A 23,991-nucleotide genomic window follows, 5' to 3' on the forward strand; every position below is an offset into this window, starting at 1 on the left:
ATGTTGCTAAGAGAACCTCACTGCTAAAAGAACCTCACTGCTAACAGTACCACGATGCTAATGGGACCATGTTGCTAACAGATCTTCGCTGCCAACAGAGCCACTGCTAATAGGACCATGCTGTAGTAGATTCACTTTTTCACATTTGGCGCCATGTTTTTGTATTTTTGTTGCATGCTTTGATATTTCTTGTTGTTGTTGCTGTTTTTTTTGTTTTTTGTTTTTTTTGGCCAGTCGAGATGTTTGTTCTCGTCCTGATTTGCGTTTTTGACCTTGTGTTGATCTGTGTATGACAAATAAACCTAATCTGAACAGGACGTGTTTCTAATCCCCATTTTGTACGATGCGATGCCTGCACAAATGCAACGTGTGCATAATTTTTTTTAAAATAAAATCAGCATTTATGTTAAACATTTTTTTTTGTAAAATTTATTTGTAGGAACAAATAAATCCTTTTTTGCTTTGTATTAGTTAAATATTAATCCAAACTGTCACAATCAAAATGATTACAGGCTATAAGAGAACTGTTGAATACTGCTGGTACTTCAGATTTATAAGTTCATGTTTTCCTTTAATAAACTATTGATTCACTTTTGTAGGTTGTTAAACTAACAAACTGGTTTTACAGTGTATAACAAATAAATAGTTTTGTTCATGAACATTTTTTGACCATGACATCTAACTAATAATCTGCAGTAACTTCCTCATGAACAAGAACTGAAAGAGCTTTAAATAATCATATTAAATATATGTTTGCTTGGACAATTAAATGGTCTTTGTTGATGTTTTATGTATTTATGTTTCTTAATTTCTTCCATCCGACAACTTCAAAAAAGCTCATAATGTTCCTAGTTGGACTCATTTAATGTATTTGTCATTTGAATCCACCATTTGTCAGTTTTCTTATTGTTCCGGTGTGTGAGCAGCTTGTGAAGGACTGTTTCAGCCAATAACAAAGCAGGTTGTGTTAAGAAACAAGCCCGACCCAACACAGAGCTGTTTTATTTAAAAAATGGTTAAAAACAAGATTCAGCTTCAGAATAGAAGTCCAGTTTTTGTTTTTAAGCTTTAACTTTTTTATTTTTATTTTTGATTGATCATGACCTGGACGACAGAGATAGAGCAGCATAGAGCTGTTGTACATCCTTTGTGTTTTTGGTTCCTGTTTTTTTTTTTTTTTTTAACTTTCAGACTATATTCTTTAAACAACATTAATTATCCAATAATCTACAAATCATAAACTGAATCAATTAAAACTGTGTAAAAATGAAAAACATGCGGTCCAACCTTGGATTCAGAAGGTGCTGTCCTTCCAGACAGCAGTGGCGTCTCTTCATTCATGTTTGCAGCAGACTCGCACCTAAACACCTGTCTGGTTTGAATAAACTGTTTCAGGACCTGGATCCTGTGTCAAAGATCAACTTCTCACTGAAGCTAAAGAAAAACAAAGTTGATGAAGATCCAAATCCGCACTCAGCAAGCCGATATCCACCGTGGTTCAAGCTTCCAAAGCAAAGCATAGACTGCATTTAGCTTAAAAATGTCACATCTTTGGTTGATCTAACTCTGCAGCATTCAGTTCAAGGATTTTCCAGAATGGTGAAATCAATCTGACCGAGAGGCCACATAAAGCTATGGTCAGAACAAAACTGAAAATTAAAAGTTGCCTTGCTTCGTGAGTTTTTGTTCGTCAATTTGAACAGGAACTAACGACAGATTAGCTCAAATGAAACCAAACAAAGCTGAAGTCAGGCACGTTTTAAAAGTCAGACTTAGGATTTATAAAGAGTTTCACTATCTAAATGTGAAGAAGTCACTCTGTTGTGACCAAAGGGAAAAGTTAAAAAGCAGAAGGGTGGAATCAGATGGACTCCTGGATTGGGACATTCATAAAGAAAAAAGCAGAAGTAGAGCAGAGCCAGATCCCCCTGCAGCTGAATCAGGGGAAGAGGAAGATCCACAAAACCACAATAACTAATGTTTCATTATGAGCCACATGAAAATCCACACACGCTCAGTCTGCTACTCATTCAATAGAGGTCTCATGTTTATTTTTTTCATTTTTTCATTTACCCTTTATTTGTAAGTTTACTTTTTTTTTAATCAAAGCATTGTGTAATGCTTTGGAAATTTCAGCTTGTAGAATACTGTTTGAAATCTGCTTCATCAAACTGGCTTTATTTTTGCGTTTAGTTTATAGCTACTACCACTTTTACCGTTTGCAGTTTTTTTTTTTTAGCTTTTATTTACTGTTCTGCTTCTTTTAACTTTTAGCTACTTGCTATGTTTACCCTTTAGCTTGCCTTTGGCTACTTTTGGTTTTTAGTCAACCATTTGCTATTTTGTCTTTCAGCTACCCCTTTGCTATGTTTAGCTTCTCACTACCATTCTGCTTCTTTTAGGTTTTAGCTAGACTTCAGCAGTACTTTTAGCATGTAGCTATCGCTTGCGTTCAGCTTCATTTTTGCTACTTTGCTACTTTTTAGGTTTTATCTAAACATTTGTTATTTTTATCTTGTAGCTATTGTTTTGCCTTTTAAAGCTTTTAACTAGCCTTTTGCCTCATTTAGCTTTTAGCTAGCCTTTTGAGGGAGTGGTGGCACAGAGGTTAGACAAGGTGGGCCTGTGATCGGAAGATCGCTGGTTCAGCTCCCGGTACTGACAACATCAAATTGTGAGTGGACTTGGTGAAGCTCCCACACCTGCCTCCACCCTCATTTGCCTCACTCTGGGCCCTTGAGCAAGGCCCTTAACCCCCACCATCTGCTCCCCCAGGTGCTCTAGATGGCAGCTCTGTGCTCCACACAGAGGGCTGTGGTAGCTCGGTGGTCTGTGGTTGTGTCAGGAGGAACATCTGGCGTAAAAATAATTACCAAGTCTTCGTGCAAGTTAAGGTGACCCCTGAAGAAGGGAGCAGCCGAAAGAAGAAGAAAAGAACCTCCTTTAGTTGCAACAAATGCTGTAGCTTTCAGGACTTCATCTGTCTCTCACATGTTTGTGGAGTAAGTTTGGCCCACTCTTTCTTTACAACGTTGCCTAAAGTCCATGGGAGTTTGCAGACATTTGTTTGCCTCCTTACTCTGCTTCACAGATGAACTGTAACTGCAACATTTTTCCTTTCTCTTCATGTTATCTGGTCATTTGATGTCAGCCATGTCTCTTACATGTTCTTTGTGCAGTTTGACTTTTTTTTTGGTTCATGGAATGAAAGTAGATTGTTAATTTTTTTGGTCCAGCTTTGATCTAATTTTCATCTACAGGATTTTTTTCATTACATATTGCGCTGAACATCTGTGTACCCGTTTTCTTTACTTGTTTCTCTTTTTTGGGTCATGGGGTCACTGGTGCCCATGTCCAGCCATCACTGTGTGAGAGGCAGGGGACACCCTGGACAGGTCCAAGTCCATCACACAGACACAAAAAGACAAACGAGACAAACAACCATTCACTCTGTCACTCACACCTAGAGACAATTTAGAGTTACCAATCAGCCTAGCATGCATGTTTTGGTCTGTGGGAGGAAACCAGAGTAAAAAACCCACACATGCACACAGAGAACATGCAAAGTAAACAGAAAGGCTGGACGATTTTGTAATAAAACTTACAATTTCAAACGTTTGCTACAAAGCAGAAGAGCCAGTGTTTTTCATAACTTTTGAGTTGCAAAAATTCAAAATGTAGAAAAAAAAAAATCCCTAACAGCAACTCTGTGAGTCATTTTTGGTGCCTGGACTAAACTAAAATCCAAAAGAAATGCTTAAAAAAGTCATATTTGTCTTAATGAGGGAAAAAAATGTATTTAAAAAAACAATTAACTAAATAGATATTGTAAAAACAAAAATAACATTTCATTTGTGTCAAAAAGATTTATCCTCCTCCTGAAAAAAGAAAAATATAAAGTTTTATAATAATCTGTAACTTGTTTATTTATTTGACTAAAGTACTTCTCTCTAAGTTGTTTATAAGGTAGCTGACAGGCTCAGAGAGACCTAACTTTCGTGTTACATGTTGTTGTTAGTCGTTCTGTCAAACACTGAAATGATGGAAAAGCTTCTGTAACAATCCTGAGTTATCATCAAAGCTATGTAAAGTTTTTTTCCTTGAGAACTTTGAAAATAGTTCAGCTGCAAACAGACTTTTTAAACTTGTTTCTCTTTTCTCTGACAGTTTTAGGCTTGGATCCAAACCCATTCACACTCTTTGGCTCTGAACCAGAACAATAACTCATCTGATGGATTGTACAGTTCTGTTCATGTTCTCATTACAACCACATGACCCAAGACCTCAAACACCTGAGGCTCCACACCGCGAGACAAAAGGTGAAAGGTCAGCGCTGTGTCACGATATTTCACTGTAGGAGTAAAAGTTATCGTGTGCTGATGACGCCGAGGCAAAACCCTGTTGTTCACAAAGACACTCAGCTGAACGGAGCCCAAGTTAAGAGGTCATCTTAAGTGATGGTTCAAACCTATTGAAGAGGACGATCAATTAATATCTTACCTGCTGTAGATTGTTTTTTGAAAAACATCACTTTGGATCAAATTTTTTTATTTCTGGACAGAAGCTAACAGCTACTGTTGTCACCTTCACGTTACACACAATTGGAGCTGTTTTAAGAAGACAGAGATCCACTTTGGTCTTGGCCCAGATGTAGCTAGCCATTACCAGGTCACTTTGTTAAGAATTAAATTCTGTTTTCACAATTTTGAGTTCACTCTGAGTTATCTACAACAGGTAAGATAGTAATTATTAACAGTTTTTCCACAGATTGTCACTTCAAAGACCTAAGCTATAACTTTAAGACAAAAAGTTTGTTTTAAATGCCAGAAAACTCCAAATTTTGTTCAGTATTTTAGCTAAATTGTCTGCTGCATTGAGACACATCATGATTTTTTTCTAAATGACTTGTGTTAGGAAACCTGCAGTGTGGAGTGGATGATTTGTTGCTCCCTTTTTTGGTTAAGTTGTTTAGTCATATAATGCTGTAAACATATTTAGACCAGTTCACACCGGAGAGACTATATATGTTTCTTGACTGCGAGCCCCTTTGAGTCCATCCAGAACAGCTGGATGAGGTGGCCGGAAAGATATGCCTGAGCCTCCCTGCTCAAGCTGTTATTGCCGAAGGGGGATGGGTGAAACAATATGACTATAATTAACGGTGGAAAAATATAAATATATGATTTCATTCAACAAGTGATTTAAAAAATCACCTAATCAACTCATTTAAACTGGGAAACAACAGGAGTGAATACGCTGATTCAGCGGTATGTGGACACTACCCAGATTATGCAATGCCAAAACAACAAAATTGCTTAATTCTGAAAGAAACTCTTACAGCTGTGACGTAAATGGTAAATAATGTTTTTAACTCACAAAGTAATTTTTAAGTGTTATATGTTCATACAACTAACAAGAATAAACTATTTAATAAACTAAATTTTAACATATTTATATTAAGCAAACATATCACGATTTAAGCCAATCAAATATCCATCCATCCATCCATCCATTATCTTTACCTGCTTATTCCATTTTGGGTCACGGGGGTCGCTGGTGCCCATGTCCAGCAATCACTGTGCGAGGGGCGGGGTACACCCTGGACGGGTCGCAAGTCCATCACAGGGACACATAGAGACAAACGAGACAAACAACCATTCACTCTCTCACTCACACCTAGGGACAATTTAGAGTTACCAATCAGCCTAACATGCATGTTTTTGGTCTGTGGGAGGAAACCGGAGCACCCGGAGAAAACCCACGCATGCACGGAGAGAACATGCAAACTCCACCCAGAAAGGCCCCTGGACCGGGGTTTGAACCAGGGACCTGCTCGCTGAGAGGCAGCAGCTCTACCAGTTGCGCCACCGTGCTGCCATCCAATCAAATATCATCATTTTGATTTCGCACTAACTGAAAGGACATTTTAGGACTACAGGTACCAGCATGCAACGCGGCAACGTATTTTCAGCGTCGCACGCGAACCTTACAAAACATCACGAGCTCATGAGATGATCATGGGGGGGAATGAGAAGAGTAGTAATAGTTAGCTGGTTGTAGCTGAAGTTAATGAAGAATAATCTCGTGCGTTAGAGCGGCGAGTTTGCAGAGGCCGCCATCATGGCGAACATCACCAAGAAAGTGTCGTGGTCCAGCCGAGGCGACGAGACCGGGGCAGTGTGGGAGGGAACCCCGCTGCTCAACGGCTCCGAGCGGCCCTCACTGTCCAGACAGGTACGGCTAACTTATGCTAACAAGGTAGCTAACTTATGCTAACAGCTGCTTCCTCTGTAGATGAAAGGAGATGGTAGAGCATGTCCTAAAAAGCACTTTAAGGAGACTTTGAGTCATGTTTCTGAAAGCTGCACGGGTCTGAATTTATTTGAATGGGTTTGCTCCATACACAGTGGTCATGTTTTTATCATGTAATGGCTTGTTTTGCATTTGAGTCAGTGTGCAAGTTACCAGTCTAATTATAACAATGAAAGTAATGCATATTATCGCGCTTGTACATGTTGGTCCTACCCACTGCGGTTCTCTTGTTGGAGAATGATTAGGACTTTGGTGACAAACTAAAGCAGGATGATGACACATGGTGGCTCTAAACCTAAATAAATCTATGTGCTATGTCAGAACTGCTGCATGTTGGACTGTAAGCCTGGATGTTGTGAAAATACTCAGGGAAAACACCAACTTTGTTGTTTTTTTTTAAAACTGATAATGGAACCAACAGGACCACGTCTTTGGGATCCTATCTATTTTTTTGTTTTACATTTTGCAGAAGTAATAAACCAAACACAAGTTAATATTGCATCCACACTAAAAGTACAAATGTTGCTTTATTTGTTTAAGCATCAGAAAACCAACATAAATTAGCAGAAACGCATAAATCTTGCTAAAACTTTTCATCTTTTATCAGTTTCTTTAAAGACAGGAATGGTTTATCTCCTATATCGTTAGTTTTTGTTTAAGTTTTAAATCCCTGCACATTACCACACTTATGTTAGCTTCCTGCACTGTTCAGATGCATTTCATTGTCCTTGATGATGCCAGTACCTGTTTGATGTGAACGTATCAGCCTGGGCGTTGATGCACAAAGCCATATGTTTATGACTGTCTGTGGTGTCTGTAGCTGTCTGGAGGAAGGAGGTTATTTCAGATAGGCAGATTCAGCACAGTGGATTTGGACGAAGAAATAACAACAGAGGAGGTAAAGTTGGAGCTCCGGTCACCACCATCCTCTCTGTGTCTGTTGCTCCTATCAAGTCATCGCTTCAACTGCAGGATTTTGCTTCATTTAAGTGTTTTGGACATGAGTATTGTTAATATCCATCCTCTCCACATACAGTATTAAAAGTTATTTGGCCTCACAGCCTTCTGTTGTAGTAGGTTTAATTGAGATTACATCTAATCTGGTTTTAATTGATTTAGCTAATGTAGTTTGAGATAAAGTAGATTATTTCATTTTCATCTCGACTGATTTCCTCTGGACATGATATGGCCTAATTTGGGACAGCTGACACAGAGAGGAACAACAGTCCAGCGTCGGCTGACTCATCCAGAGCTCTCTGAAGGCACATGTCTGATGGTTTCCACCGTGAAGGAAGGCTAACAATTTAATTTATCGCAGGACGTCATGTGCTTGTTAATGTGTACAATTGTGACCCCCTCAGCCGTTCATTTTATTACTTTAAACACAGAAGATGATGTGAGAGAATGAGACATTTTAACTCTTAAAGATTTGTTTGTTCAAAGCAAAACAATATTTATGTTAGGATGTCTCGATGCATGCTCAATAATCCAGGTAGATGAATCTAACAAGGTTGAGTCAGGCCGTCTGCACAGATTCTTCTTTGTTGAAACGTTTTGTCTTATCCAAAAGACTTCTTCAGTCTGAAGAGCTACATCACAGCACCTTCTCATGGTGGATCAACCAGTTTGCTGGTGACAGCCAAAACTAGTTGTTCACATGTAAAAGGAGGACCATCAGCCTAACAATTGATCATTAGCACCCTGATGGCTGCTTGCTATTCACAGAGTGCTGAGTGATACTAGCAATAACAGCACTGTAAGAGGGAGGCAGTTGAACACGGAGACCTCCACCCCTGTTTTAATGATGGATGGATTCTCTTCACAAAGATGGCTCCTCTCTCAAGCCATTGTTCCTCTCTATCAAGGATGTGAACGTCTTCAGCCCTGAACGAGTGACCACTGGCTTGAAGATGAGTGTAGACCGCAGAGTCCTGGCCTGATGTTGTTGATCTTCTGTGCTGGGCCATCCTTTTGGCCAGTAGCTGTTTAGTTTCCCCAATGTAAGACTGATCACCCTCCTGACACTGAACAGCATACACAATATTACTCTGTGCTGGGGGACTGGCTCTTTGGGATGAACCAGTAATGCATTTTGTGGTTTAAAAACCACTGGGACGTCATGCTTAGAAAATAAACGTCTCAGTTTCTCTGAAACTCCTGCAACATACGGAATGAACACTGGTCTGGGTCTGGGTTTGGGGTCCTTTTCACCTGAGCCTTGAGATTGTTAGATTTTCAGACTGGAGTCCTGTTTAGGTTTCCTCTCTGCTTTCAGGAAGGCACAGTTAGGCTGTCCATATTGCTCCAGGTAGGCAGAGCGCTCAGTTTTGTTGGCAGAGCGGATCACCCTGCTTGAATAATGGTAGGGGAAACACTGAAGACGACAAAGAACAACAACAAAGAAGAATCGGTCGAGAGGACCTGACTCAAAAAAGACAAAGATACTTTCACATGAAGACCAGTAAAAGCTGGATAAATAATCTTTATCTGTTAAGGAGAAAGGTTTTGATGTGTGGTTCTGTGGATAGGTTATGCATAAATACAATCTTACCTGTTGTAGATAAATCTTTAAATGGCCTCAGTTTGGAGGAAACTGGTTTCCCTTTTGACCCCACTGATGAGGTCAAAACTTGTTTTAATGGAGTGCTGTCATCTAAAAACGACTACGATTCCTAAAATTTCATAACAGTTCTTGACGGCGATGGATGGGTTCTCTTTCTTTTACATCACTGTCAGTTTGACGTTAGACAGTGCTGTATTTGATGATATTCTATAGTTAATTTGAAGAGCATACGACATCATTAGCTAGCTGTAGCACATCCAGTCTGGAGCATTTCAAGCAGGAATATCATGAGTTCTGCCAGAACAACCAATGATTTGAAGCTGAAAACTTTTTTTTATAAAATATCTGTAACTTTAGCATTTTGCTTCAAGATGACAGCAATTTATTTTTTATCTCTCAAACCATTAGCTCGTCAATACAGTCAGAATTAAACTCTCCAAACTAAGACCTTTTAAAAGTGCCATCTACACCAGATAAGATAATTATTGTTCATAACTTTTATACAAAACTTCACTTCAAAAGTCTAACAACGTTTTTATTGTTTAAACCAAGTTAGTGTATAATTTATGAAACAAAAGATTAAGCAGTTTTAGTCAAAGCCAATGTTTTCCAATCATTTTTAGCATCCATATGGACAGTTGTCCACGCCATGGGACAACTGTCCAAGGCTTGACATAAAGTCACATTCCTTTCCCAGTTCTCACCATGACTTAAAACCATTAGAAGCTGCTCAGTTTTCACTGGCTGACGGGACGTGACTTCATGCATGTGATTTCAATGTTAAAGTTCATTTGCTGTGTGTTTCCTTTGTGTTTACTGTCTCTGTGAATGCATCCTTTATTTTAGCTGTTTTTGTTGTTATACAAATGTGCAACGGGCCATCGCCTGTAAATGTGTCCAACGTGCCTGTTACTGGCTTGTTTTACTTCGTACAACCATCACAAATGCAAACATTTCCTCCACCACCTAATCTAGATTAATGATGGTAAAGAATGAATCCTGTTGTCATTTTAGCTTTGGTTGTATTTTAAATATTTTAACGTCAAACGTTCTGGAGAACATGCTTGTTTTTTTTTTTTTTTCACCTCAGCAGCCATTTGTTACTGGTCCATCAGTTTGACAAAGTCATTCAAAGATTTCCTCTTTTTCTTAGAAGTGGCTTTCCAGAGTTTAAAAAAAAAAAAGTTTGTTTTTTAAATGCTTGTACTGCACTTCTAGCTGCTGTGTGTAGAATAATCTTGTATAACTTCAGCTCCTGTGCTGATTCTCTGCTTCAGGGAAGGAAGAGTTGTTGTCAGGTGATGAAGGGTTGACCTCCATCTTTCATATATTGTTCCTGCAGGACTCTGCGAGTTGGAGACCTAAAGAGATCCCTCACAACGAGAAGCTGCTGTCGCTTAAATATGAGGTAAAATAAGTCTGAAAAATCAGAACTAGTTCCTTTTTTTCAACATCAACCAAGACATTATTCTTGGTTTTTCTACCTTCTGTTTGGGTTTGTTTTATAATAAGATTTTTAGAGTAAAAAATAAAAAAATGCATTTTTCTAAAAGAGCTTTCTTTGCAGAGCTTTTTATCTCGTCCTCTAAAAATCTACACATATCGTCCTCCAGATGGTTAAACCGTGGTGTCTGTGAAAATAAAACCCAATGAAAGAGAATTACAGCCTTTATAAATCAGAATACAGCTTTTTAGTGTTCTTGTTTTTTGTGCATACTTTAAAACGTCACGTCTCTTGAAATGCGTTGTTTTCACACGAGTTAAATTTAAATTAAAATAAACCGCATCAGAGACCAAAGGAATATTTTTAAAGGGAAATGAAGACTTTACACTGTGTGTGTGTGTGTGTGTGTGTGTGTGTGTGTGTGTGTGTGTTTGAGAAAGAAGTCACTGCACTAAAATAGGACTTTTTATTTTAGGAAAACTACAAAATCAGTAAGATAGACATTTTAAAATTCTCAACATCTTTTCTTTGTAGGGGTGCACCGATTGCAGTTTTCTGGCCGGTCACGAGCTCGAACAAGTCTGACCTGCCGATTCCAGTTTTGTTTTATAAGCGACACTGTCGGGTGTTATCAGGTCACAATGCACCTTCAAGTTTCCAATATTATTTTATTGAAACACAAACCCTTGAACAATATTCCAGAAACAATACAAACTTGTTTTAACTGCCCATGAGGTAGTGCTCTGAAATATAAATTAAGTTTAGACAATTGTTAAAACTACAAAAAAATCAGTTTCTCAGTTAAGTATCGGCTGATCACCCAAAATTAAGGAAATCGGGGCTCTCTGATTTATCGGTGCACCCCTATTTATTTGCGTTTAGATAAATTAGCAAAGTTAACATCTTGAGTGTCGGTCTGTGAGTTTTGGTGGTAAACACAGCGTTTACCTCACAGAGGCTGAGCGCTCAAATATAAAATAAGGCAACTTTTCTGTAATCCATACTTCCTGTTGTCTGCTGAAGCCTCTTTGCTTCCAAAAACTTTTAAACAGAAAAACATATACCTCTTAAAAAAATACCATTTTGCTTTGGTAGCCCTTTGTCCGGACGTTATTTTTGATCATTTGATTGTACACACAGCTAACTCAGTCTGCTTCCTTCAGTAAAGAACTGCTGCTGCTAGGGAAATATCAGTTATGATGCATTCACTGACCAGAACAAAAACAAACGCCATTTGTTTTTAGTGTTTGTTGACAACTGTCCGTGATCGAGCTCGTGTTGTGGGTTTGCTGTTTCAGAGTTTGGACTATGACAACATTGAAAATCAGCTGTTTCTGGAAGAGGAGAGGAGGATGAGTTTCATGGTGAGTGGAGCAGGAAGTGTCTGAAGCGTGCGTGTTTTTAATGTATATTTTCTCATCTCCTCATTCCCGTGTTTGTTTTGTGTCACTCCTCTCGCCTCTCTGCTCGGACCGTCAGGGTTTCCGCTGTCTTGAGATCAGTCGCTGGGTGGTCTGCGGTATGATTGGCATTCTGACTGGACTCATCGCTTGTTTTATAGATGTGGTGGTGGAAGAGGTCGCTGGCATCAAATACAAAGTGATTAGAGAGAGTATCCTTTCAATGTGTTCATTTTTTATGGACTCAGAACAGGAAGTGAAGGATCCTCCTCCTCGTTTAGATTTGCCTTCTTCTTCTCATATTTTAATCTTTTTGAATGTTTGAGTTGGCTGATTTCAGTGTTGGAACAACTGGACTGGTCCTTGACTTTGTCCCTTCCCAGACATCGTCCAGTTTACAGAAGCTGGTGGTTTGTCCATCTCTCTCATCCTCTGGACCGTCCTCAACTGTGTGTTCGTCATGGTGGGAGCCATCATGGTTGCATGTGTTGAGGTAAAGCACAACAGGATTTTGCAGTATTTTAATTTTCACGACTTGCGTATTTTTATATCCCTTTTTTTTATTTTTGTAACTGCATTCCTGAAGTGTGAAAGTGGATTTTGAGGAAATGTTTGATCAGTCAGATCAAAGCAGATGGACTAAAGTGAAAACCTCACAAACTGAACATCCTCTTTGTTTTGTGAATGTTAACTTTCTAGATAAAGGTTTCTGTATTTTTGCTTTTCTTGTTTTCAGTTTAGGTCTTGTTTGTTAAATGTTTCCATGTTTTTTTTTAATTCTTTAACACTTTTCTAGTTAATGAATAAAAATGTAGTACAGTTGTCCCTTGTTTATCGCAGGGGTTACATTCCAGACCCCCCGCTATAGGTGAAAAACCTTGATGTAGTAATGCTATATTTATTTTGGTATTTATATATATTTTATGGCTTTATAAACTCTTCCCACACTCTTGCAATGTTCTAATCTGAAACTTATGTAATTTTAACAACATACCTATATGTACTGTACAGTACTGCAAAATTTTATATGGGTACTAACCAGCCTCGGTCCGGTTCCGATCAGCTCTCTGCAGCCCTTGAGCATCAAGACGCTTTTGGGGAGAGCCGACTTCGGAGAGCCAGCACAAAACCACACAATGGTCCAGATTGAGTCCAAATCTGGATAAAAAATGAAAACAGACCTCCAAGCAACGCCTCCCCACTCGAGAGGCCTCACGGGACGGCAAGCAGCACTTCAACTGACCGATGAGGCTGGAAGTCCAGTTCTGGTCCAATTCCCGGTCAGTTCCGTACGGCTCTCTGCATCCACTGAGCACCAAAGTCACTGTGATAAGGTCCAAACTTTTTCGGCTCGGATCAAAACTTTCCCTCCATTTCTGCAGAAAGCAGTGACCGGAAGCATTGCTGACTTCTGGGTAATGTAGTTCTTATGACTGGCGATACAGCGTAGGCTTACTGAGAGAAAACTACAAAATGGCTTCACCTGTCCCAAGTATTTTTTTTTCTCGTTAACCCTTTATCTCGTATTGTCCCAATCACGTGAGTAATATTAAAGTTGACAATTGTATGTCGTGTACAATTTTTGAAAAACTGAGAAAGCGAGTCCACAAAAGTCGAACTGTGAAGTAACGAGGGACTACTGTACAACTAGTTTAAATGACTGTTTTGTACTGTGCATCCTCACTTCTGATATATTCCTCCTGCCGTCTCTTCCAGCCCATAGCAGGAGGAAGTGGGATACCTCAGATTAAATGTTACCTAAATGGAGTCAAGATTCCCAGGGTGGTCCGACTCAAGGTGCAGTCACAGAAAACACAAATTTGAACCATTATTTAAGCCGTAAAAAACATGTTTGTTCTAACTTAACATTTGTCCTCCACAGACCCTGGTGATAAAAGTATTGGGTGTCATTTGTTCAGTGGTTGGTGGTCTTGCCGTTGGGAAGGTAAACACTTAAGTCCTTCGAATCTCCTTTTGTCATAATAAAGTCATGTAAAGCAAATCAGAGGATCTTTGTTTAAATTTTTACCATGAAGTGTTTGGTCAGCTCTGTCTTTTACCATCTTATGAACCTCTGGATGGATTTGAATGAAACATTCAGAAAGTAATAATTTTATTTTATTACTGCCAAGCTCCTGCTTCAGAGTAGTATCTGTGTTAGCTTAATGGAGTCTTTGGAGCGATTTAAAATGGATGCGATTGGTTCCTACACAAACTTACACTTTTTAGCCAAGCAGTGTTTTCACTGTTATTTTTGGAATACGGAAAAACTGAAAATAATCCTTTTCAATATCTATTCTCTTACCCACAACGTTTAGGAAGGTCCCATGATTCATTCTGGGGCTGTTGTAGCTGCAGGGGTCTCCCAGGGGAGGAGCACCTCTTTAAAGAGAGACTTTAAGGTTAGTGCGTAATAATATCTTTTAGTTTTTAAGTTTTGTGTTTAAAGGTTGTCTCCATCTTGACAAATGCACCACATATGCTACCTGTTGGAGTTTCAATTGTAAACATTAGTTATTTAGTCAAACAAGCCTGTTGATTAGTTTTGTCAGATTTGTTAAAGATCCCCAACAATGAGCATGAACTTTAAAGTTTTGTTATAAAGACTTGCAGTGATTTCTAATAAGCATCTATGTGTTTGCAGATATTTGAATACTTTCGCAGAGACACAGAAAAAAGAGACTTTGTCTCTGCTGGAGCTGCTGCTGGAGTTTCTGCTGCTTTTGGTGCACCTGTTGGTAATAAAAAACAAAACAACAACAACAACAACAACAAAAAAAAACAGTTACTGCAACACAGAAGAACATCAGCTTTAACTCAGCTTACTGTATGTAAAGCCAGCTTACAATATCACGTCGGCAGAGGCCAAAAAAAGAGTTGCCAAACATCCAGAAGTTTTGTTTTAGCTCATTTGATGATGCTAAAATAACGTACAGTAGTCCCTCGCTACTTCGCGGTTCGACTTTCGTGGACTCACTCTTTTGCAGTTTTTCAAAGTAAGATTGGACATGGCACATAAGTGGCTGATTGATGGATAAGCTGCACGATCAGCATGGAAATTTTATTTAAAAGAAATAGTTTTAAATTATTTAGCACCTGCTGCACCTGTGTGCAACTCACAGCAGCAGGAGAAGCTTCCTCCTGCAGCATATCAGGGTCTCCGCTCTACAGCGGAGAAGTGGGCGTGGCTAAGAGTGCTGGCAGGTGGCTGAGAGCAGCAGGAGGCAGAGGGAAATCATGACATGCTCTTTTAGAGCGTTTATAGTTTAGAAACGTTGTTTAGAATATTGCAATAGTTTGGGAAACATTTAAAATGCCTTAATATATATATTGCATATATAAATACTAAAATTAACTACTACTTTACTATTCCTACTTTGTGGTTTTTCACTCATCGCGCGCGGAGGTGGGTGGGGTGGGTGCAGAAATCCCCCGCGATAAACGAGAAAACTACTGTACTGTGTATTTTTGCTCATTTGTATTTGAAAGGTTTTACCAGCCTCCAAAATAAAAATAATTTTGTATGAAAATATTTTTTCTCAAAGAAATTGAGAGGTTTTTAAAGTTTTCTCATTACAAAAAAAAAATCTCATAATTTCAATTTATCATTCTTCCTCGTTGTTTTGTTTAAATCCTGAAGTGTGTTTAATTTAGAGGAATCTTTTCATTCAATAGCAGAGTCTTGTCTGCAGCCATCAAGTGAAAAGAGTTTGTCAGACTTGTGCCTGGCTCGTCCTCGCAATAATGAGGAAGCCACAGGCTAGTATCAGCTAGCTTTAGCTTCAATTAACTTTCTTTTAAGAGGGACAGATGACTTATTGGGTGACAACATGGTTCTTGGCTGATTAGTTTTTTGTTCAACAGGGGGCGTTTTGTTCTCTCTTGAAGAAGGAGCTTCTTTCTGGAATCAGATGTTGACGTGGAGGATTGTAAGTCACGTTCTCCTCTTGGCGCTCGCAGTGTGTTCAAGCAAATCAAATCGGTATCTTTCTAACTGTGAAACTCCTGAAAGAAACAACGATAGTAGTGGAAGTGTTTTGGCTTTGTGCTCCTCTAAATGTTTAGTTTGAGTTTGTTTCTGTTTTGATCCGTTTTTCTTTGTCATCTGCAGTTCTTCGCCTCCATGATCTCTACCTTCACTCTGAACTTCTTCCTCAGTATTTATCACGGCAAAGCAGGAGAACTTTCCAACCCAGGTCTCATCAACTTTGGACGCTTCGAGACCGAAGTGAGAGACAAACTTTATATACTGTTCACTTGTTCTTTTCTTCGTCAAAAGTAAAACATTATTTCCTTCCTTCAGACGATGGGGTATAACCTCTATGAGATTCCCTTGTTCATTGCCATGGGAGCGGTTGGTAAGATTAGATTTTATATCTTTTAAGCATGTTGTAAGTATGATTAAATAATATATAATTATGTTATTGTAATGTTAAGAGTATATATTTTATAGAAAAAGACAAAACTTTAAATACATTAACCTTTTTTAGTCGATTCTGGACGTAACAGGCTTGTGTCTGTCTGCAAGTTTGCATCATGGCTCCACATTATAAAAATAAATAAATAAAAATTTCAAAATTATATTTCAACTTCACGAAGACAGAAAACAGTTCACATGAAGAAAATCATGTCGTCATTGTCGCCGTCTTCAGGAAACATCCGCAGATCAAAACTACAGCGGCTTTTTGTTTTTTTAAATTACTTTTTATGGGAAGGCGATTCATCACCGGAGCACATTCTTTGAATCGTGAGAACAAGATCAAGTTGCCAGCTAGATCGCTGCCAGGATTATTGCAGAGAACATGTATTCTGAGCAGTAAAGCACAGAAGTGGAAGAGCATTGATGTGGGACTAAAAAAATGTGAAGGTTTTGGAGGAAGATGTTTACACACAACAAAATACTGTCTCGTCTGAATAACATGTTCTGAACCTTACAGCATCGAGGTGGAAGTGTGATGATAGGGGCCAAAGTATTGTCTCATGCAGTTTACAGATTATATATTCTATATATGATCTACCTTTCTGCTGTTTTAGGTGGTGCATTGGGCGCTTTATTCAATGTCCTCAACTACTGGCTGACCATCTTCAGGATCAGGTACAGTTCCAAAGAGATCCACTGCAACACCTTTAGACATATCTTCAGATGGCTCCTGACGCTGCCACAACATTATTCACAGAAAAAAGGCGTGGATGCAAGTCGAGGAAGTTTTCTCAAAATATCCCCATCGTGACTGAAGCGAGTAAAAATAGTAACAGTGTAGGAACAGGTGCGATCAGTGTGAGGAAACTCCCGCTCAGATTCTTCCCGACATGAAGCTGGATACGATTTGTGTCAAACTAACATTAAACTTTTTTTTTCTTTATCCTCAGGATTTGTAATCATTTGCAAGATGTGACTGCATCGTTTTTCTTCAGCTCACCTTGTGAACAAACCACAGTCTCACCGAACATAAAACCAATTACGGAGATTGTGCTTTTTTTTTTTTTTAACATTTATTTACATGCATTTTGGATGTTATTAAATTAAGAATAGTAGTTGTGAAGTAAGCCAAAGAGCCACTTTTACTTTAGTAACAAAAGCTGGAGGACAGAACCTCCTGATGGACAAGTGGATGTAAAGATGTAGCAGAAATGTTCTGACTTGAATAATTAGGTAAAATAAGCATTTAAATGTAAATTATAGTAACTGTATTGATTTCTGAAAATATATTTACATTACTGAAGATATTACAAGTCAAGTCAACTTTATTTATAAAGCACATTTAAAACCACAGCTGTTACCAAAGTGCTTAACAATAAAAATATTGTATAAATAAATAAAACAATGATATTACTGGAAAAACTTAATTAAGAGCATCCAAAGAAAAACATAAAACACAGAACAATAAAGTACCGGTACTATGTCAAATCACACTGTGTTTTTAGCAGAGATTTCAAAACAGGAAGTGAAGTGGTCTGTCTAATGTTGGGGGGGCAGATTGTTCTAAAGTTTGGGGCCCGTGACTGAAAATGCCTGATCACCTCTGAGCTTCAATCTTGTTTTTGGTACAGCCAAAAGCAGCTGATGAGATGATCTCAGGGCCCGAGAAGGAACATATGGTTCCAGTAGCTTGGACAAAAAAAAGTCCCAGTTTTGACCAGACACATTATAAGCTTAAATAAACTTGTCTTGTGTCGGATTGTTTTAGACTACTATTAAGACCTTGTGTAAGGAGAGAAAGTTGCTTTTAAACATCGTGACAAACATTTCTGAAGTGTCTGTTTTGTCTTGAAGGAAAGGCGGTTCTTTGTTGAGGGTTTTTGATGAACAGTTTATTATTTATAGCTCATCCAGGCAGACCTGTTTTTAAACATACCACCTCCTCTGACACTATCACTGACTGTAAGGAAGTTTGTTTTATGACAGTCAGTGCTTTGTTTTCCTCTCTGCTGTTTTTTTTTTTTACACTCTGACTTGTCCTTTTGTTGTGGGTAATTCTACTCTGATTATGAAAGGTTTTCTGTGTCAGTTATTTTTAGATAGTGTTTTAAAAGCAACAATATAAGCTAAAATCCAATCCAAGCCGAGAGCATCTTGTTCTTTGATCTCGTATATTTTTTAGAGAAAGCGAGATTACAGGGTGCTCAGGATGGAGCCTTGAGGAACTCTACATGTAAGTGGAGATCTTTGATCTGTTTAGACATAAACTTCTGTATGTCAGACAGGATTAAACCCACAGTAGAAGGGTTCACACTGTTCACGCAGTGCGTTTGGTTGTTTTGAGGTTTTGTGTTGAGTATAAATGCTGCGCCTTGAATACTTTTTGTTGTGTGTTTTTAGATATGTGCACAGGCCGTGTTTGCAAGTGATTGAGGCCATGTTGGTCGCAGCAGTGACCGCAGCGGTGTCTTTCATCATGATTTATTTCTCTAATGACTGTCAGCCTTTGAGGCCAGACCACGCCGAGGAGTATCCACTGCAGGTGCATGCATGCTCACACCATGTCCGTCTGCTGCCTGTTAGTCCAGGGTGTCCACAAAGGCTTAAAACATGGCAAAAATCTTACCAGATGTTGTTGATGCTTAAAAGATGACTGCGTTTGGAAAGATAGATCAAAATGAACACAGTGATTCTTGTTGCTTTCTTTTTATTCCCGTTTTATTTATTTGGTTTGCATTTTCCACCACACATTGGATTCAGTAGTTAAATGTTTTTGTTAATGTTTAACATTTTATTCATCGTGTCTACTTTTCCACAAATATACAGTGCACTAAAAGTACGTCACGGATCCAAAGCCTAGACACAAACACGAGTTAACCTCAGTCTGCTTCCAAGTTTTTGTGACTTTGTTTTATACATTTTCTCTTCCAGCTGTTTTGTGCAGATGGAGAGTATAACTCCATGGCAACAGCCTTCTTCAACACTCCTGAGAGAAGCGTGCGAAGTCTCTTCCACAACGCACCAGGTACACCTGCACGAGGAGCAGTTTTTAGTCCGTGCACATCTGGATGTGTTGTTTCCTCACAGAATTGTCTGCTCTTTAAAGGAACCTACAATCCTCTGACGCTGGGCTTGTTCACTCTGACCTATTTCTTCCTGGCGTGTTGGACTTACGGCCTGTCGGTGTCGGCTGGAGTTTTCATCCCGTCTCTTCTCATCGGTGCCGCCTGGGGGAGGCTGTGTGGTATACTGCTCGCCTCTATAGCGTCAACGGGCTCGGTTTGTAACAACACCACCTCACAGGTTTAATTTAACACTAAACTGATAGTGTCTTTATATCTTGATGTTTTTTTATATATTTTTTTTATTTCAAAGATCTGGGCCGACCCTGGGAAATACGCCTTGATCGGAGCTGCAGCTCAGTTAGGTAATTACCTGCGGCTGTTCGTGTTTACTGTCTGCTTTTAAATATCGATTAGATTTTTTTGGTTAACGTTGAGCTGCTCTCCACAGGTGGCATTGTAAGAATGACGCTCAGTTTGACCGTCATCATGGTGGAGGCGACGGGAAACGTCACCTACGGACTTCCCATCATGCTCGTCCTCATGACCGCCAAGATAGTCGGAGACTATTTTCAAGAAGTGAGTAAGGAGGAAGAGACGCACTCTTTGATAGTCGACTGGTGTTCTCCAGAATTCAAAACGTTAAACCTCTTTATGAAACATTTTTATTAGAATGCTGTGAACACACACTTGTTTAATTGTGTAGGTTTTGATTGTGCAACAGATTCAGACAGGAGGAAAGGCTGAACTGAAGCTTCTATGTTTACGCTAAAGAAAAGTTCTGCTGGTTGAGTTTGAAAGGCTTAATGATGTGTTGCAAAGAAAACTCATAGTGGTTATATTTTTTTAATTGCTGGTTTAAAATTAGATCATTTGATGACTGTCGGCCTTCATGGCATATTGTCCTATTGATGCAAAGCAGTTAAGTGTTTGTGACCCCTCCTGGCCTTTTCAGGGTTTGTATGATATTCACATCAAGCTGCAGAGCGTTCCCTTCCTGCACTGGGAGGCTCCTGCCACCTCCCACTGGCTCACTGCCAGGTAGGTCCTGTCTGACTTGCTGAAGGCTCACTCATGAGTCTATTTTTATATTATCAGAAATGTCTAGCTATTGTCCTCTTCACTGCCCCCTTTTTATTTATTTGCATCTTCCTCCTTTGTGCCCGCTGTCTTCCCCATCCAGAGAGGTGATGAGCTCTCCGGTCACATGTTTGAACAGAGTAGAGAAGGTGGGCACCATCGTGGACGTCCTCAGCAACACTTCCACCAATCACAACGGCTTCCCCGTCGTCATGCAGGTTTCTGATAATGATGAGGTATTTGTGGAAAGTTCATGTTTTGGCTCACACTTTTTTTAAATTTAATGAAGCCTTTAATTAAACCATAACGTACTGTCTCATCTTCTGCCTAAAGACACGTGTGTTATTTCTGTAGGTCGGGCTGTCAGACTCAGTTACACAATAGACAAAGGCCAATTTTGATCAGCATTTATTAAAAAAAGATCAAACGTCCCTTGGTTTTTAGATGGAATGTGTTAAATTATTCATAAAAAGTACAAATGACCTGTTTTTTGAATTTGGAACACAACACAAAAAATAAAAGATCACATCACATTTGGTTTCTTTTGCCTTGCTCTCCATCAACGACATTCTAAACAATGTTTCTAAACTCTAAATGCTCTAAAAGAGCACAGAATGTCATGATGTCTTCCTCCAGCTGCATTCTGCCAGCGCTCTTGGCCACGCCCACTTCTCCGCTGCAGAGCAGAGATCAGCTGCAGGAGAACGTTTCTCCCGCAGTGTGGGCTGCACACAGATGCTACATAATTTATTTTAAATAAAACTTGCCGATCGTGTGGCTCATCCATCAATCAGTCAATTGTGCGTCATGTCCAATCCTACTTTGAAAAACCGCGATAGAAGGATTCCGAGAAAAAGGAACTGCGAATTAGCGATGGACTACTGCACTATTTCTCCGTAATACATTTCATCACAGTTAAGAAATTCCTCTAAAAACTGAACAACTTTTGAAACAAGAAGAAAATGCAGAAAAGTACAGATTGGTGGACTAGAATAAATACATTTAAAATGTTACCTTGAGGTCCAAATAAAATGTGGAAAAAGGGCCAGCTGTAGCCCACGGGCCTTCAGTTTGTTTGTATTTTAACACATTTTCAGGGTTTCTAATATACTTTAACCTTTTTACATTTAAAATGCATTAGTTTTGCAGGACTGTATTCAAAGCATTACTGCTTGAATTTGTGGCTTCCCTAAAATAAAGTTTTCACCCCCAGATTTAAACACGCTGTAGATTTATCGTCTGTAGTTTGTGCTTTATGTTATTAGAATAATAAAAATCATTTTTATGTCTGTTGAGAGGTCTGTTTTTATCAACGTCCAGCAGTTGGGTGAAAAATATTTTGTAATCCTCAGCTTTGATTTAAACTCTACCTTTTTCTTCTTCTCAGCCGGCTAAACTCTGCGGCCTCATCCTGCGCTCGCAGCTCATCGTCCTCCTCAAGCACAAGGTACCGTCAGTAAGCTGCGGGTATTTTAATCGCTCTGCGAAGTGCCGCGATGTTCCTCACATCCTCGTCCCGCTCCGTCCCTGCAGGTGTTTGTGGAGCTGGCTCGGTCCCGGCTGACTCAGAGGAAACTCCAGCTCAAAGACTTCAGGGACGCCTACCCCCGTTTCCCCCCGATCCAGAGCATCCACGTGTCCCAGGATGAGCGGGAGTGTATGATGGACCTGACGGAGTTCATGAACGCAACGCCGTACACTGTGCCACAGGTAGCACTGGAATGCTGCAAACGCACGGCTGTTGGATATACATTTAGTTGTCTTTAAGGACAGTCTTAAAAATGTTTATAAAGCTCTCTGTGGGCAAACTAAAACTTGTTCTTTTCCAGGACACGTCGCTGCCTCGAGTGTTTAAGCTCTTCAGAGCTCTGGGCCTCAGACACTTGGTGGTGGTAGATGATGAAAACAGGGTAAGCACGTTTGAATATTTCTGCTTGAACCCATTCGTGCCGTCATTAGCTTGTCGTTGCTGTGCTGGTGTAACGTTTCTGGGTCCAACACTCTGCAGGTGGTCGGGCTGGTGACCAGGAAGGACTTGGCCAGATATCACCTGGGTAAACACGGGCTTGAGGAGCTTCAGCTGGCTCAGACATAACACACACACATGGACTGAGACCGCCCGATGCCTCAGAGAAAGACCTGAGAGATCCGTTATTCTTCAGAGAATAACAGCTTCCTGTGAAATGGTTCTGATTTGTAGTTTCTCCAAGACTGTGTGCCGTTTTTAGATGTTTCCTCCTTTCCTTTGATCATTCCTACACACCCTGCTGAATTAATTTGAGTCAAAATAAGACCGACTGAATGAATGAAAGGATGACTTGAAATGAAAGCCGTTGTGTTTAACCCGTTTCTTGATGACGTTCTTTGCTCCGTTCTGCACAGTTGACCTTTTATAGGAGTGATGTCGCTTCCATGAAACTAAAATGTGATCTTTGTTTGAAATCTGACTATGCTGACCGTTATAGTTTGTATAAATTCAACAGACTCCCTCATATGAAGTTCTCTGGTGTTGAATCACAAGATTATTTAAATGTTTTTCGTTAAAATCAATCACTGTTGTTATTAACGCAAGTCATTTGAAATGAGAGAACGTTATTTATTGTCCAGGTTGGCACTTTGTTTCAGGGGCTTGTATTTTTCTTTACATCATTTTCCGTTCACTTTAACGACAGGAGATGATTTCTCCCAGATGAATGATTGTTTTGTTTCTTCTGGCTCTGAGTTTATATGATCGCATGATGTCGTTCTACTACTGTCTGTAAGAATCAGATGCTTGAAGCTACAGACTCGTCTTTATTTTAATTACCTCCAAAGATTTGCACTTTGACCTCCTTTAAAACCACAAAGTTTACACAGGAACCCCAAAATGTCCTTCATGAGGCTCTAAGAATATATCGACACAGTTTCTTTCATTTTTGTTACACAAAGACACAAATCTAATATTTCTGATGATGTTGATCTTACAGCTCTTTGGTTGTCAGTATTATTGTTTTCTGCACTAAAACTACTTTGATTTTGTCACCTATGTGCTCTTATTGTACAGGATGTAAAATGTTCTACTGAAGATCTATTTTATAACCACTGGATGAACCTTTTGTGAATTAATAAAGTTGAAATCTGACTTTCAGAATGAACTAAACTAATCTGAGCAACTTTAAATGTAAAGTATTTTATTGCAGTTCATTTCAGGTTTTCAACTTTTCATTCAACATTTACATATTTATTCATTTATTTTATTTGTTCATTTACAAAAGATTTGTTTTACTATTTATTATTTATTTTATTTCATTTATTAATTTACAAGAGATTTGTTTTACTTTTATAATTTTTATTTTGTTTATTTTATTTACAATATATTTTACTATTGTTTATTTTATTCATTTATTTTTTCATTTACAAGAGATTCGTTTTAGTATTTATTTTGTTTATTTACAATATATTTGACTATTATTTATTTTATTCATTTATTTAGTTCATATACAAGATAGACTTGTTTTAAAAACAAATGAGGTACACACAACAATAAACATTCATATAAAAGCATATAAAGTGAAAAGTATATAATAGTAATGGTTAAAGATTTATCATCTTTAACCATTACTATTATATACTTTTCACTTGATGATTTAAGGCTCCAACGTTATCAACTTTATTTTTATAAAGTTGACCAAAGCACTTCACTTTAGTTTAATGAGTAATATCTTAAATGT

The 23,991-nt window shown here is 38.8% G+C and overlaps 2 protein-coding genes across 2 annotated transcripts in view; one reads left to right on the forward strand and one right to left on the reverse strand.

Annotated features, from left to right (window-relative positions):
* slc2a6 (solute carrier family 2 member 6) overlaps window positions 1–1,344 on the reverse strand; it is an 8,179-nt gene extending 6,835 nt beyond the window's left edge. The window contains exon 1 of the mRNA XM_037689524.1: window positions 1,288–1,344. Within this exon, the coding sequence (XP_037545452.1) occupies window positions 1,288–1,341 (54 nt within the window). The 5' untranslated portion in view covers window positions 1,342–1,344. The remainder of the gene's footprint in view (window positions 1–1,287) is intronic.
* A 4,660-nt stretch (window positions 1,345–6,004) lies between these two features.
* On the forward strand, window positions 6,005–22,542 carry clcn7 (chloride channel 7). The gene is made up of 24 exons (XM_037689525.1): window positions 6,005–6,234; window positions 10,218–10,283; window positions 11,618–11,683; window positions 11,799–11,931; window positions 12,103–12,212; window positions 13,436–13,516; window positions 13,602–13,664; window positions 14,038–14,121; window positions 14,364–14,457; window positions 15,584–15,648; window positions 15,831–15,947; window positions 16,023–16,077; window positions 16,754–16,814; window positions 18,540–18,681; window positions 19,071–19,164; window positions 19,246–19,418; window positions 19,515–19,566; window positions 19,653–19,780; window positions 20,157–20,242; window positions 20,385–20,517; window positions 21,669–21,728; window positions 21,815–21,991; window positions 22,111–22,191; window positions 22,290–22,542. Exons 1-24 carry the CDS (start codon window positions 6,121–6,123, stop codon window positions 22,374–22,376), a joined length of 2,322 nt encoding a protein of 773 aa, XP_037545453.1. The 5' UTR covers window positions 6,005–6,120; the 3' UTR covers window positions 22,377–22,542.
* Window positions 22,543–23,991: the final 1,449 nt, after the last annotated feature.

The sequence above is a fragment of the Nematolebias whitei genome, chromosome 15 (assembly GCF_014905685.2).
Source record: "Nematolebias whitei isolate Nwh7 chromosome 15, NemWhi1, whole genome shotgun sequence".
Taxonomy (NCBI): domain Eukaryota; kingdom Metazoa; phylum Chordata; class Actinopteri; order Cyprinodontiformes; family Rivulidae; genus Nematolebias; species Nematolebias whitei.

Bases quoted from the DNA above. Each gene is read 5' to 3' on its own strand.
- clcn7 (XM_037689525.1), top strand. From the start codon at position 6,121: ATGGCGAACATCACCAAGAAAGTGTCGTGGTCCAGCCGAGGCGACGAG. The intron at 11,932-12,102 runs GTATCCTTTCAA...GTCCCTTCCCAG, and splicing joins ATACAAAGTGATTAGAGAGA to ACATCGTCCAGTTTACAGAA. The intron at 22,192-22,289 runs GTAAGCACGTTT...AACACTCTGCAG, and splicing joins TGGTAGATGATGAAAACAGG to GTGGTCGGGCTGGTGACCAG.